Here is a 16,086-nt window from a genome sequence, read left to right as displayed (position 1 = left end):
TTTGTGTCTAAGGCAGGACTAGAACTCACCGTCTCCTGATGATTGACCCAAACCACCCAGTTGGATTTCATGCCTAAGCCGGAACTAGAATTCACCATCTCCCGGTGATTGGCCAAGTCACCCATTATGCCTAAGCCGGAACTAGAATTCGCCGTCTCCCAGTTTCTAGGCCAGTGTCTTAATTGCTACCCCAAATTGGATTTAATGCACACACATACAGGTAGACCTTGACTTACAACCACAACCCTAGTCCCAAATTTCTGCTGTTAAGTGAGACATTTGTTAAGTGAGTTTTAACATTTTAGGACATTTCTTGACCTTGTTGTTAAGTGAATCACTACAGTTAATAAGTTAGTAACCCTGTACACACATATAAAGGACTACCTGTTCATGCATATAAACATCTCTCCATCTCTCTCTCTCTCTCTCTCTCTATATATATATATATATATATATATGGATCTTCTATTATATATATATATATATATATATATATATATATATATATATATAATTTGTTTTCTGAGGTCCCACTGCGCCATCTTGTATGGATCTGGTGCACTAGCAGCACCAGCCTGAAGATGGCGAGATCTAGGCAACTTGCTGATGAATCTTCACAAGACTCAATCTCCAGCTGTTCTGAACCTCAGAAAACATATATATATATATATATATATATATATATATATATATATATATATATATATATATATATATATATATATATATATATATATATATATATATATATCATTTTGTTTTCTGAGGTTCTCAGATTAATCTTTTTTCGGGTTTTCTCCGCGTAAGATGGATATATATATATATATGATGATATATATATATATATATATGTCTTCAGCTATGTGCTATCTGTATAGTATAGTATAGAGTATAGTATATGTATATGTCACGAGTATGTATATGTATATGTATATGTATATAGATGTATATAGATGTATATGTATATGTATATGTATATGTATATATGTATGTGTGTGCGCATGCGGTTTATAGGTGGTTTGCATATATATACACATACATATACACATACATATACACCCACCCACACACATATATGCAAACCATCTATAAACCACACAAGCATCCACACAATGGCAGGGACCGGTCGAAGAGGTATCTTGCAGCTATAGAAGAGCAAGCAACCGTATCCTGCACCTGCATGCATACCCACGGGGGTGGGTGGGTGGTGGGGTGGCGGCTTTTTTTGTTTTCTGTTTCAATCCTTACACGAAAACAAGACCCAGATTGCACGCCGAAAGGATGCAGGGGTGCATTTGCACGCCTTTTCCCCGTTGCACCCCCCGCACTGAAATGTGCATGCCAAGGTAGGGGATTTGCAGGAGAGCCCTGCAGATTTGCAAAAGGTTTGCAAAGGAAAAGGGGTTGCAAAGGGGGAGGAAACCCCCCACTCACCCCCTCCCCTCCAGCTGCCAAGCCTCCTGAGCCCACAGGATGAGCCCCCCCATTAGAGCAGGGCTCCCTGCCCCCTCCCCGTGATGGAGTCACGTGGAGGGTGCGCTCCGAGGGAGGCGGGGGAGACGCCCCCCCCGCCACGAGGGAGGGAGGGGGAGGGCGCGGTTGCTAGGCGACGGCTCTTCTCATGCCACCCACCCCGCCCGCCCCTCCTCCCCCTCCCGCCCGTCACCCTCGCGGCTTTCTCACATACCCGGGCCGGCCAGTGCGGGTAGCCCTTCATCTTGGCGAACACCAAGTCTCCGGCTTTGAAGCCGTGCGGCATCGCGGCGACGGGCGAGCAGGCCCCGGCCAGGCCTCAGGCTTCGCCAGGCAACCGGGGAGGGGCGTGGCCGCCGGCCTGTAGGGGTAGGAAGGCGGGACACGCGCTTGGCGGCGTCTCATTGGCCCGCCCCGGTGTCGTTTCGACGCCGACGCCGCCCGGCTGAGGCGGATGATTGGCCGGCGGGGTGGCGGCACGCGCGCCTCGCGCTTTCCCCTCCCCCCCCGACTGCCGACCAATCGGAGGCCGCGTAGGGAAGGAAAGGAGGAGGGGGTTGGGAGCAGCTGCGGGGAGCGAAGACGGGATTGGCTAGAAGAGGCGGGGGAGAGCAAAGGGCGGGGCTTAAGGAGGGATAGAGGGGGCGGGGCGTCTTGGGAGGAACTCTGCACATGCTTAGAAGGTTTGTTTTTGGAAGGGTTTTTTTTCAACCTCAATAAAATCTACAGGTGGTCCCCAATTTACAACAGCTTGTTTAGTGACTGCTCCAAGTAGAAAAAGTGGCTTTTGACCATTTTTTCACACTTAGCGACCGTTGCAGCATCCCATTGGATCACATGATCGAAATTTGGACGCTTGGCCACTGACTCACATTTATGACGGTCACATGATCCCCTTTCGCGATCTTCTGACAAGCCAAGTCAAGGGGGAAGCCAGATTCACTTAACAACCGTGTCACAGTGATTCACTTAACAACAAGTCATAAAATGGGGGCAAAGCTCACTTAACAAATGTCTCACTTAGCAACATAAACTCTGGGCTCCGTTGTGATCGTAAGTCGAGGATTAGTTGTGTCTGAGCGACTGCTAAAAGTTGACCCAAACCTTATGGCACACAGTCAGTTGTAAGGAACGGGTGTATGATCCCATGCGGGCAGGAGGGCAATCATCTGCCCCTTGGGCACAACACCCCTGCAAGGCAGGCCAGTCTGAGAAGTCTACTCTTTCTGCCCCAAGTGGGGCGTGTAGGCCTTGCCTTCCCCAACCTGATAGCTTCAGCAAGAGTGGATCCTATCTCCTCTAGTGCTTAAATTGAGTCTGGCAGAGGATTATGTGAGGTGTAGTTCAGCCTCCAGGTAATAGAATAGAATAGAATTCTTTATTGGCCAAGTATGATTGCACACATAAGGAATTCGTCTTTGGTGTATATGCTCTCAGTGTACAAAAAGGAAAGGAAAAAAAAATACATTCATCAAGAATCATAAGGTACAATATTTAATGATAGTCATAGGTTACTAATAAGCAATCAAAGCATACTAGGAAACAAAACAATATAAAGTATAAAGATACAAGCAACGGTTATAGTCATAAGTGGGAAGAGATAGGTACTAGGAAGGATGAGAAGAATAATAGGAATAGGAATAGAATAGAATAGAATAGAATAGAATAGAATAGAATAGAATAGAATAGAATAGAATGAATAGAATAGAATAGAATAGAATTCTTTATTGACTAAGTGTGATTGGACACACAAGGAATTTGTCTTGGTGCAAATGCTCTCAGTGTACATAAAAGAAAAGATACATTTGTCAAGAGTCAAGAATCATAAGATGCAACACTTAATGATAGTCATAGGGTACAATAAGCCATCAAATCATACTAGGAAACAGTCTATAAAAATCGTAAGGATACAAGCAACAAAGTTACAGTCCTACAGTCACAAGTGGGAGGGGAGGGGTGATAAGGAGTGATGAGAAAATTAATAATAATAGTAGTGCAGACTTTGTAAATAGTTGGACAGTGTTGAGGGAATTATTTGTTTAGCAGAGTGATGGTGTTCGGGGAAAAACTGTCCTTGTGTCTAGTTTTTCTGGCTTGCAGTGCTCTATAGCCTCGTTTTGAGGGTAGGAGTTGAAACAGTTTATGTCCAGGATGTGAGGGATCTGTAGATATTTTCACAGCCCTCTTTTTGACACGTGCAGTATACAGGCCCTCCATGGAAGGCAGGTTGGTAGCCATTGTTTTTTCTGCAGTTCTAATTATCCATTGAAGTCTGCGTCTGTCTTGTTGGGTTGCAGAGCCAAACCAGACAGTTAATCCTGGCCCATGATCGGGGCCTGACTAACATCCGTAGCAGGAGCCGGCTTGCTGCTCACAGACCCTGAGGATGCGAATTTGATAATGGCTTCCCCTGGTGGCCTCCACACCCACAGCAAAACTTGCTCTGGGCTGTGGAAAGGACATTTTCCTTTGTTTACCCAGGAGGTGGCAAAGGAGACGAAGAACAAAGCCCAGCAAAGCCTAGGAAATATCTTTGACATTGCCCAACCGGTTTTCCCGGCTTCTTCTTCCCTCTGGATGGAAACGGCCTAGTTAAATATGCTACAGTTTGCAGGCTGAGCCCGTCGCCCTGGCACACAAATTGGAATAGCCAACCTCGGCTCTCATGCCAGGTGGGCACCAAATAAGCCCCGTTGGGAGACTGGCATCTGCGCACATAGCCCCCGGCTGCCCCTCTTCCTATTTATACCTCTTTAAAACGAAGCAGCAAAAGGGCAGCTGGATTGAGAAAATAACAAAAGGGAAAATGGATTTCCTCCACTTACGACCAAAATGGAGCCCAAAGTTCCTGTTGTTAAGTGAGACACTGCAGTTGGTAAGTTAATAAACTCATTGTTAAGTGAATCTGGCTTTCCCACTGCTGGTCAGAAGGTCACAAAGGGAGATCACATGACACTGGGACACAGCAAAAGTCATAAACAGGAATCAGTTGCCAAATGTCTCAATTTTGATCACATTACCATGGGGAGGCTGCAATGGTCATAAGTGTGAAAATGGTCATAAGTGTAAAATCACTTTTTTTTCGCAATGCCATTTGTAACTTCGATCGTCGCTAAGCAAACAGTTGTACATCGAAGACTACCTGCATGTGAATCCAATCATGTTATTTCTTAAAAACAAATTTTATAGTCGCCCAACTCACGCATAAGTGACTCACACCCAGGGCAATTAAGAAGTGTTGGAAGAAACATCCTTCTGGGTTCAGTTCCAAGTGGGGGAAAAAAGACTCTGCAATCAGGGAAGTTGCTTGGAAAGATGGTTTAATGGTGGACAGGATCACATGCGTTGGGAGTTCTTGGGCGATGAAAAAGGGAAGAGAAGATGCTGAGAGCGCCTGGGTTTTATGCCCTCTGTTGGGCTTTGAATTTGAGCTTGTGTTCTGATTTGTTGTCAGACTCCCATGGGGCCATGCAAAACTTTGTAGTCCCAGGCTTGGCTCCATCTGGAGGAGGTAGATCTTTGTTATGTAGAATAGACTGGCCGAGGCTTTAATGGCCCATTGACAAAGGGTGGGGTTGGGGGCTGAGTTTCTGCCTCTCTGAGTTTATTTCCCTTAAAAGAGAAGTAGAAACTCAAGAGAGGCAGAAACTCAGCCCCCAACCCCACCCTTTGTCAATGGGCCATTAAAGCCTCGGCCAGTCTATTCTACATAACAAAGACCTACCTCCTCCAGATAGAGCCATAATAGGTATTGCCCTTCATTACATCATCATCCAGCAAGAGTCAACCTTTTCTGCCTTTTTAATATATCCTAAAATATTTCATTTCTCTAGGAGAGGGGTGGGTTTTAACATGCAACAGAAGCTTGTCCATGTATTTGTGGTTGCTATTCGAAGAAATTATCCAGTTTTGACATACAGATAGTCCTGGAGTGACGAACACAATGGAGTCCAAAACGTATGTTTCAAAGTAAAACATTTTGTTAAGCAGAGTGTTGTCCCATTTTACAAACTTTCTTGCCACTGCTGTTAAGGGAACCATTGCAGTTGTGAAGTGAACCTGGCTTCCCCATTGACTTTGCTTGTAAGGAGGGCACAAAAGGTGATGGTCGTAAGTATTGTTGAAAGGCTGTCAAAATGCCTTTCTTCTGAGGATTCGATTTTCCTGCTGGGAGAGCTCCGGTGCAAGGATACAGACAACTGCTTGAAAGCTGGATCTTTTTATTTTCAGGAAGGCGAGAGATAGCAAGAAGTCTGCGTTCCTGGGGCTAGCTAGCTTTGTATGATAAGCCCCTGATTTTTTATATCTTTTCTCCTTTTGTGTGTGTGTGCTTGTGTTTGTATTTCTTAATGTTTTAAATCCTGTCAGGGGTTGTTTCATTTCTGCCGGAGGGTAAACTCCGCAGGGTGGTTTGATTGGATTATCAGTTTCATCCAAGTCTTTTTTTGCTTAATGGTTTCTTATATTTGTTTTGTGGCAATCTCCTGTCTGTCTCCTTTGCAATATATTTTATGTCTTTTGTCTGTTTGTTTTGCTGATTTGGAAGGGTTTTCTTTTCTTGTTTCCTTAGTTTTCTTAATTATTTGGGCTTTTGTCTAAGGGGCTTCTTTAATACCTTTTATTTGATTCCTTTTCCTATGCAAGTTTGTTTTATGGCTGGCTTGATGTTCCCTTTGGGCTTTTCCTGCTTGGGTGACACCACTGTCCTCGTGAAGTTCCCTTTCCACAGTATGAACCAATTGCCAAGTGTCCAAATTTTGATCACATGATCCGGGGATGCTACAACCGTCATAAGTGTGAAAAACGGTCATACGACACTTTTTTCAGTGCCGTTGTAAGTTTGGTCACTAAATGAACGGTTGTAAGTCGAGGACTATGTGTAGTGGTTAAAATATTGGCCCGGAAAGTCTAGTCCTGCTTGAAGCATGAAAGCCAGCTGGGTGACTTTGGGCTAGTCCCTCTCTCTGAGCCCGGCGTACCACACAGGGTTGTCGTTATGGGGAAAATAGGAAGAAGGAGGAATACTATGTTACGTTGGCCGTCTTGGGTTACGTTTCACCCAATAAAAACAGAACGGGAAAAGAAAGGAGTTAAAAATAAAATACGCCCAGTGCTTTCTTTGCTGTTTTTAAATAAGCAAGGTGACCAACCGTCCTCCTTTAGGGAGGACAGTCCTCCTTTTGTAAGTTCTGTCCTCCCACAAAAAGTGTCCTCCTGCATGTCCTCCTTTGTGATATTTGAAAACTAATCTGGAAATCTCCGTATTTGGATCGATGCCGATCCAATCCCTTGTGTGTGATCTGACGTATTTGACATGAAGGCTCGGTACAGTGCAGGCGAGACAAGCTCCACACAGGAGAATTGTTTGGAGAGAGTGCACCGCGCGCAAGTGGCTTTTTTTTTTTTCTTCTTCCATTTATTTGCGTCCTCCTTTTCATTGTAAAAAAAGTTGGTCACCTTAAAAATAAGCTTTATTGGAAAATCATAGAAACGGACCTCCTCCTGCCTAGAGCGCCAGGTGGACTGTTTTGGGCTCGGCCGCGAAATTGCTCCTTAAGATGGCGTCAGAAGCGGCGGCGGCGGCGGCACGTGATCGGAAGCTACATTAGCGGCTTCCGTTTCCTGTTTTTTTGCTGCTGCTGCTGCTGCTGCTGCTTCCGCCGCCTCCTGTTATTTTACTCGCCCAGCCGCCCGCTTGCCGTTTCGGGGCCGGGTTGCGCTTGTTTCGGGTGGGCTTCGGAGGTCGCTGGCGGGAGGCGGCCATGAAGAAGTTTTTCCAGGAGATTAAAGCGGATTTGAAGTTCAAGACGGCCGGCCCGGGCCAGAAACTCACCGAGTCGCCTAGGTAACCGCCCCCCGTCCCCACTCTAAACAGAGGGAAGGTCCCGTTTGGTTCCCCAACCTGGCGCCCGCGACGCTCCCTCCTTTCCCAGCCCTGGGAGTTGCGGTCCTTCCAACTACAGATTGGGGGGGACGGAGTAAAAAAAAAAAAAGGATTAAGGGGACGGAGGGGAAGGATTGTTCTAGGAAAGGGTGGAGGGACCCCTTGAGGTCACCCAGTCCACCCCTCCACCGCCCAGATTGGAAGCTCACTCCCTGATTCTGGTTCTGACCTCGTTTGCCTTCCCCGTCACCCCAACCCCATTCACTCCCATTTGCACTTGGGCGGACATAAAGAAGTAAAAACTGAACTTTGAATAAGCTTCTTTGGGTGGGAGAAGCGAAACGTTTGCAAAAGGGAGGGAAGAAAAAATTCCCCCCCAAAAAAAGTTCAATTGCCTTTTGGTGGGGAGGAAAAAACACTTTTGGGACAAACTCTCCATAGGGGTTAGAAGTAAATTTAGAAATATCAAAATATGACCAGTCTCTTTCTCTCCCTCTCCCCTCAAATGTTAATAAGAAAAGAATACACACAAATAAATAAATGTATGTATAAAATGCATAATATAACAATAGTTAGTCCTTTGAGGTAGGCCAGAGTTAAGCCCCAAAGTCATGAATGCTGAAGCTACAGGTAATGCTCATTTAGCAACCACAATTGGGATGGGAAACTTGGTCATTAAGTGAAGAAGTTGCTGACTAAAATGCAGCTCCGCCTATGATACCGACTTCACTTTTCCTGTGCTTTACAGACCTGTGAAGATAATCAGGAGGGTGACCTTCCGCTAGACCGGGTTGTAAAGTTTATGCCTTCATCCCCGTCACAACTATGGATGGTTGCTAAAAATGAGGCAGTCGTTAAATGGAGGACTACCTGGAGTTTTATTATGAGGTTAGAGTAACCAAATCTGGCAACTCTGAATGGGCTTCTCTCACTTTTGAATTCATGGTGAGTAACAGGTGCCTGTTGCATCTGCTTCTACCTTTCCGGTCCCGCTTTAGGCCTAAAAATGGTATGGGGGGATTTGGGGCTGATCACTAGGAGATGGTGAATTCTAGTTCCCTCTTAGATAGGAAAGCCAGCGGAGTGACTTTTAGCCAATCAGCAGGAGACAGTGAGTTCTAGTCCTGCTTTAGGCATGGAAGCTAGCTGGGTGACTTTGGGCCAGTCACCAGGTGATGGCGAATTCTAGTCCCTTCTTAGACAGGAAAGTCAGCTGGGTGACTTGAGCCAATCACCAGGAGACATTGTGTCCTAGTCTCATCTTAGCCATGAAAACTAGCTTTGTGACTGGGCCAATCATCAGGAGGCTGGGAATTCTAGTACCACTGTAAGGAATGAAATCCGGCTGGGTGACTTTGGCCCAATCCCCAGGAGATGGTGAGTTCTAGTCCTATCTTAGGCACCATAGCCGGCTAGGTTACTCTCAATTCCCACAGTTATTGTTGGAGGTGGAAAGAAAGAATATTATGTATGTTCTCTCTCCATTTCTTTTTTTTTCTTTTTCTTTTTTCCTTAGTTTGTATTAATCTTTTCTCTTTCTAAACTTTAATTGAATCATTTGGGGAGAGAGAGAGAGAGAGAGGGAGATGACTATCTTCTCTTCCTCTTTGGCAGGGGTCCCCAACCGCCGGTCCGCGGACCGGTACCGGGTCGCGGAACAAGCCTTACCGGGCGCTGGTTGCTGGGCGCCGCCATCTTTTTGGTAAAAAAGCAATTTTTAAATCAAAAAGATGGCGGCGCCAGCTTGGTGAGCTTTTCCGGTAGAAAGCCATTTCTACCCGAAAAAGCTCACCAGAAGCGCTGGCGCCGCCATATTTTCGCAAAATCATCCTCGACGCGTCACGGAAGTGATTTTCGTCAAAAAGATGGCGGCGCCCAGCTGATGCCGGAACGGGCGCCGGCGCCAGCTGACGCCGGAACCGGGCCGCGGCGTCGAAAAGGTTGGGGATCCCTGCTCTTTGGGACGCAGGACCCTGAATATGCTGGTAAGTGGCCTCCTCTTATGAAGGAGGACAGAAAGCCAGCTGGCGTGTTGGGTTGCTAGGAATTTAAAACTAGACTGCACAGGGTGGCCCTTTATGATGCTGTAGGGAGAGGTGTGACACCGGGGAGGGCACACATTGCATTGGCTTGTTTGCTGAGCTTGGGTATGTCAGAATGAGCCACGGGCCCCAATGTGATTCAGTTCATTTCTTTGCATTTGTTACTGGAAAGTGTCCTGTGATTTGCCTGGGACTACCCCCTCTATATGAATAGGTTTGTATCCTTTTCTCTTTGGAATAGACTAATAATAGAGTTGGAAAGGACCTTGGAGGTCTTCTAGTCCAACCCCCTGCTCCAGCAGGAGAACCCTATAACCATTTTAGATAAACGGCTATCCAATCTCTTCTTAAAAACCTCCAACTTCTGGTGGTAAGCTGTCCCATTGGTTAATTGTTCTCACTGTTAGGAAGTTTCTCTTTAATTCCAAGTTGGTTCTCTCCTTGGTAACAATTTCCATCCGTTGCTTCTTGTCCTGCCTTCTGGTGCTATGGACCCCCTCCTCTTTGTAGGAGCTGTTGAGCTAATTCCCCGTTAGGAGAATAAGCACATACAGGGAGACGTATTTGAGAGAAGTGTTGGAATAATACACACACAGAGCACACAGATACACTGTACAGTAAATGTAGGTTTTTACTTCCAGAAACGTTAAGCAAAGTCCAAAATAGGCAGTCCAAAGTCATTCACAGGTAAAACCAGTCAGTTTTCAATCCAGGGATAATCCAAATATCAAATTCCAGTGTCAAAAACAGTTCAGTATCAGACTTACATTAAATCCAGTAATATCAGTCAATTAGAAGAAATGGAGCAACGGCAATACTTTCCAACAGAAGGAAACAGAGATACTCACTCAGACACACTCTCTTCTGAGACTAAGACTGAAACAACCCAGGTTTCTGGCTCCATCTTATGGCTGTTTGAGAAACCACACCCAATTGCATGCTCTTGCATTCCCTTAAAGATATAGTACTAAAATGTTTATCCTGGTTTATATATTTCTAACCCAAATACCTGTTAGGTGACTTATATTCCTAACATTCTCCCCTTTTGGGTAAGATAATATATACAACCTTACATTCTAAGTCCATAATCTTCACAGCTAGCCTTATGCTTTATAGAGCCTTGGGCCTTTGTAAAATGATCTGCTATATTGTTTTCTGACATACAGTATTCCAGCTTAATCATCTTACTTTGCACACATTGTCTCACATTTAAATATCTTAAATCTGTGTGTTTCGTTCTTGTTTTAACAGCAATATTTGAAGCCATCTGTATTGCTGATTGGTTATCTTCGTAAACTACAATAGAATCTGTTACATTAATTCCCATATCAATTAATAATTGCTTATACAAAACTAAATCTGTACATAGTAAAGACAAACATGAGAATTCAGCCTCCATTGTTGACAAACTTAGATGTTTCTGTCTAATAGACCTCCATCCAATCAAGGCTTTTCCCAAATAATACAGCAGTACCCGATGTAGATTTTCATGTATTTATGTCTGTAGCAAAACTTGCATCAGCATATGCGGTCAAATTCAGTTCATCTTTAGGCTCCAAATACAATGCATAATGCATTGTTTGTTTCAGATATCTTAACACAGTGGTCCCCAACCTTTTTTGTACCAGGGACCGGTTTCAAGCAGAAAATTTTTGCAAGGACCGGGAGCGGGGGGTGGAGAAGGGAGAAGAGAAGAAGGAGGCTTCGCTCTCTCGCTGCTCCACCATCCAAGGAAGAAACTGCTTCAAAGAAGCGGGGGGCTTTTCCTGTCGCCGCAGCTATTCAAGCGCCCGTTTCACCCCCACTCCCACCCGCCCCCCGCGCGCTTCAATCCACAGTGTCCCGTTCTGCCTGCCTGCCTGCCTGCCTTAGTTTCTGGTTGTTTGGGAGCAGCTTCGGCTGAGAATAATAACTATTCGCCTCTTTTACTCAGCCGAAGCTGTTCGATTCAACCATTAACGAAGGCAGGCAGGCAGAGCGGGCGAGTGGACGGGTGGGGGTGGGGAGAAACGGGCGCTTCGGGAAGCTGCGGTGACAGGAAAAGCCCCCGGCTTTGAAGCAGTTTCTTCCTGTGCTGGTGGAGGAGCGAGAGCGACTGAGAGAGCTGACCCAGAGAGAAGGACAGGCTTCGGTTGCTTCCTCCCTCCTCTTCTTTCATTTGTGTCCTTGATCCCGATCCCAGCAGCATTCACCGAAGGTGAAGAAAGCTGCCATTTTTTAAAAAAATTCTTTGCGGCCCGGTAGAGAGTGCTCCGCGGCCCGGTCCGGTCCGCGGCCGGTGGTTGAGGACCCCTGTCTTAACACACGTTTAGTAACTTGCCAGTGCCTTTCAGTTGGCTCAGCGTTAAATCTCGCTAATTGATTAACACTGTATGCAATATCTGGCCTTGACCAATTACTGAGATAAGATAAACTACCAATCAAAGACTGATAAATGTAATTGGTTAATTTTCTCTGCTTGTGAGATCTTGTATCCTCCTCTAGTTCTATCTATCTTTAAACCAAGATAATGTTTGATTTCTCCTAACTGTTTTATCTTAAATTTCTTTTCCAATAGTGAAATTATCTCAGTAGCTTCTTGTTCAGTTTTGGTGATTAATGCTATGTCATCAGTAAATAATAACAATAATGACACTATACCATTACTTTCCTTTTTAAACAAACATGGATCAGCCATGCCAGCTACAAAACCTATCTTAGTTAATTCTTTAACTATACATTGGTTCCACTCATTTCCTGATTGCTTCAAACCATAAAGACTCTTTTTCAATTTCCAGCAATCATTTGTATTATCATTTGTAATACCTGAAGGTTTCTTTAAATATATAGTGTGTTGCAACGGTGCATGCAGATATGCTGTCTCTACATCCAAATGATTTACAATGTATTTCTCTTTAGCTGCCCACACTAATGCCGCCCTTAATGTGGTAGCCTTCAGACTAGGTGCAAACACCTCATCATAGTTATTTGCTGTCTGATTAAACCCTTGTGCTACTAACCTAGCTTTATGGGTAACAGTCCCACCCACACCTGTCTTAAGTTTATATATCCATTTACATCCTATGGCATGTTTACCTGGTGGTAACTTAACATTTTTGTATACCTCCAGTCTTTTTAATGATTCCAGTTCCTTATCCATTGCTTTCTGCCAAGCAGCCTGATCCTTAGCAGGATACAGTTTTAGTTCACTATAGTTACTTGGAACTGTATTCACTTGGCATACAACACTAGCCTGATATCTATCAGGTGGTCGTGTTACACGGGTTGAACGTCTTGGTAATACAGGGCTTACTGGTGGACTTTCCTGTGCCACCTGCTCCTGTTCTTCTACCTCTTCCTGTGCCTGTTCTACTACTTCTTCCTGTTCTTCCTCTTTAATGGCTATTTGTTGTTTACTGATATCATCTTTAGGGGCTATTTGGGTGTCAATAATAATATCATTGCTGGATTCCTGTTCCAGTTTATCCCACCCAACGTGCTCTAGAAATTTTGCACTAGCACTACAATAAACATGAGCTCTGCCTTGATCCCAGAATCTAAATGATCTATGGTTGGCCTCATAACCCACAAAAAATAATTTCCTAGCTCTATGTTGCCCTTTCAGTCTTACTTGTGAGGGAGTATGCATCCATGCTGGAGCTCCAAATGTGTGTAGGTAACTTAAATTTGGTTTTCTGCCATGCCAACTACACATTATGGCTTCACCCCACAATGTTTCAGGTAAACCTGAATCAGATAACATAGTGCAAGGCATGGCTTGTAATGTTTGCTCCCTTCGTTCTATAAACGAGTTATGTTGTGGTCTGTAAGGTGCAGAACGTTTATGCTCAACACCAGCCAATTTCAACATTGTTTGGAATCTTTTGTTAACAAATTCAGTCCCATTATCAGTAATTAAAGTAATTACTTTACTTTTCATTTTTCTCTCAGCAAACCTTAGCCAGTTAAAGAAATGTTGGAATGTTTCTGTTTTGTTTTTCATCAGATAGCAGAAACCGTATCATGAGTAATGGTTCATAATACTCAAAATATAACAGGCACCTCCTAAACTTGGTTTCTTAGGACCAATTATGTCAGCAAAAACAACCTCTAAAGGTTCTTTGGTCTTAAACCCATTTAGTCTGTTTGCTGGAGTAACCTTACTCTTTTCTTGACTACAAGCATTACAGTGTAAATACTTGCTACAAGGTTTCACTTTTACTCCCTCTGACAATTCAAAAGTTTGTTTGAGCATTTTGAAATTAATGTGCCCTAGATCAGGGGTCCCCAACGCCGGTCCGCGGACCGGTACCGGGCCGCGGAACAACCCTTACCGGGCCGCTGGTTGCTGGGCGCCGCCATCTTTTTTGGTAAAAAGCGCTTCTGGTGAGCTTTTCCGGGTAGAAAGCTCACGGGCGCTGTTTCACATCAAAAGATGGCGGCGCCAGCGTTCGGTGAGCTTTCCGGGTAGAAAGCCATTTCTACCGAAAAAGCTCACCAGAAGCTGCCGCCATCTTTTATGGCGTAAACAGCGCTTCGGTGATGACGTCACCGGAAGCGCCTTTTCGTCATAAAAAGATGGCGGCGCCCAGTTGACGCCTTGATACCGGGCTGCGGCGCCAGCTGATGTCGGAACCGGGCGCGGCGTCGAAAAGGTTGGGATCCTTCCCTAGATGTCTATAAAGTAAATGTATACATTCATCATGTGACTTAACATTGTTATAAACTGAGTTAGCCATCTTCAGCTGGTCATCATGTATCACATATAAATCATTCTCTAATGTAGCAGTAACACTTTTACCCTCTTTCTCTGTTATACAGTTATCTCCCCTAAAGGTTACTACATAACCAAGATTAACTAAAGTCCTTACTGATAACAAATTAAATTTCAGTTTAGGTACATATAACTTAGTTAAATGTTCGTTTATACAAGAACAATATGCAGTACCTTCACCTGATGCTTTCATCTTCCATCCATTTGCCAATGATACATGCTGTTTACTTGTGGATATCTTTACAAACCTGTTTCTATCTTTAGTAATGCATTGCGATGCTCCACTATCAACAACCCACAAATCATGGTTTACAGGTGAATTGCTAGACATAGCTAAACTAACATTCTTCTTAGCCTTCTGGTGTTTGCCAGTAATCTGTCCTTTTCTTTTCTTACAGAATTTAGCTATATGTCCCCTAGCCCCACAAGAAAAACATTTCCTAACAGTATAGGCAGTTGAAGATAAATCCTCTTCTTGTGGTTGTTCCTTCCTCATTTGGTCCCTATCCAGTCGTCTTCTTGCTTCTTCTAACAACCTTCCAGTTATTTCAGTCAATGTCAGTTTATCTCTGGGCAGGACTTCCAGTGAAGATACATAATCATCATAACTTTCATCCAATGAGGAAAGAATGATGTAAACTTGATGCAGCTCTGAAAATATCAGTTCTTTTTCATGTAGCTCTTGAAAAGTTCTTTTCATGAAGTTTAAATGAGCTAACATATCTCCACCTTTCAGAAGATGTGCTCTAAACAGTTTACGTGTAAGATGTATGTGTGCACCTACACTGTCACGAACCTAAATCCTCTTCAGATTCTCCCAACACCTAGCAGCAGACTCTTCTCCACGAATATGGACTAGCTGCTGGTCACTCAGTGTTAGTCCAATTATACAAAGAGCTCGTTCGTTGTTCTGTTTAAAGTCAGCAAGCTTCTTGGCATCATCCTCATTTTCTGGATCCCAAGCATTTACATCTGGTGGATCTTGAACTACATTCCATAAACCTTCTCTGCGCAGAAGTAGACTGCACTTCACAGACCAGGAAACATAGTTTGTTCCATCCAACCGGGTTATGAGTGATAGACTTGTTGAAGTGTCTTGTGCCATCTTTACCAGGATAGTAAACCACAATTAAACAGTAAACAGCTGTCTGTATACAGTACTGTGCATTCACACTAACTCTCAGTTATCTGAGCCTGGTATGGCCTGGGCCCATAACCAGTGTTGAGGTAATTCCCCGTTAGGAGAATGAGCGCATACAGGGAGACGTATTTGAGAGAAGTGTTTGAATAATACACACAGAGCACACAGATACACTGTACAGTAAATGTAGGTTTTTACTTCCAGAAACTTTTAAGCAAAGTCCAAAATAGGCAGTCCAAAATCATTCACAGGTAAAACCAGTCAGTTTTCAATCCAGGGATAATCCAAATATCAAATTCCAGTGTCAAAAACAGTTCAGTATCAGACTTACGTTAAATCCAGTACTATCAGTCAATTAGAAGAAATGGAGCAACGGCAATACTTTCCAACAGAAGGAAACAGAGATACTCACTCAGACACACACTCTTCTGAGACTAAGACTGAAACAACTCAGGTTTCTGGCTCCATCTTATGGCTGTTTGAGAAACCACACCCAATTGCATGCTCTTGCATTCCCTTAAAGATATAGTACCAAAATGTTTATCCTGGTTTATATATTTCTAACCCAAATACCTGTTAGGTGACTTATATTCCTAACAGGAGCCCCTCAGATATGGGAAAGCTGCTATCATGTCTCCCCTAGTCCTCCTTTTCATTAAACTAGACATACCCAGTTCCTGTTCTTTGTATGTTTTAGCCTCCAGCCCCCTAATCACCTTGGTTGCTCTTCTCTGCACTCTTTCCAGAGTCTCAATATCCTTTTTTAAACATGCTGGTGACCAGAACTGGATGC

The 16,086-nt window shown here is 44.1% G+C and overlaps 2 protein-coding genes across 5 annotated transcripts in view; one reads left to right on the top strand and one right to left on the bottom strand.

Moving 5' to 3' along the window:
• HDGFL2 (HDGF like 2) overlaps nucleotides 1–1,848 on the bottom strand; it is a 47,287-nt gene extending 45,439 nt beyond the window's left edge. The window contains 1 exon segment of the mRNA XM_087951766.1: nucleotides 1,688–1,848. Coding sequence (XP_087807892.1) covers nucleotides 1,688–1,759 — 72 coding nt within the window. The 5' untranslated portion in view covers nucleotides 1,760–1,848.
• A 5,245-nt stretch (nucleotides 1,849–7,093) lies between these two features.
• UBXN6 (UBX domain protein 6) overlaps nucleotides 7,094–16,086 on the top strand; it is a 31,432-nt gene continuing 22,439 nt past the window's right edge. The window contains exon 1 of one of the 4 annotated variants that reach the window (XM_026688864.2): nucleotides 7,094–7,318. In XM_026688864.2, the coding sequence (XP_026544649.2) occupies nucleotides 7,236–7,318 (83 nt within the window). In that variant the 5' untranslated portion in view covers nucleotides 7,094–7,235. Of the gene's footprint in view, nucleotides 7,319–8,110; nucleotides 8,246–16,086 lie in introns of those variants that run through there. The other 3 variants (XM_087951825.1, XM_087951801.1, XM_087951818.1) reach the window with 3 other exon arrangements.

Source organism: Notechis scutatus, chromosome 1 (genome assembly GCF_049901735.1).
Source record: "Notechis scutatus isolate UNSWTSFEM ecotype Mainland chromosome 1, rNotScu1.2, whole genome shotgun sequence".
NCBI classification, from domain to species: Eukaryota; Metazoa; Chordata; class Lepidosauria; order Squamata; family Elapidae; genus Notechis; species Notechis scutatus.
The sequence above is the reverse complement of the archived record's forward strand: the minus strand, read 5'-3'. Positions and strand labels throughout refer to the sequence as shown.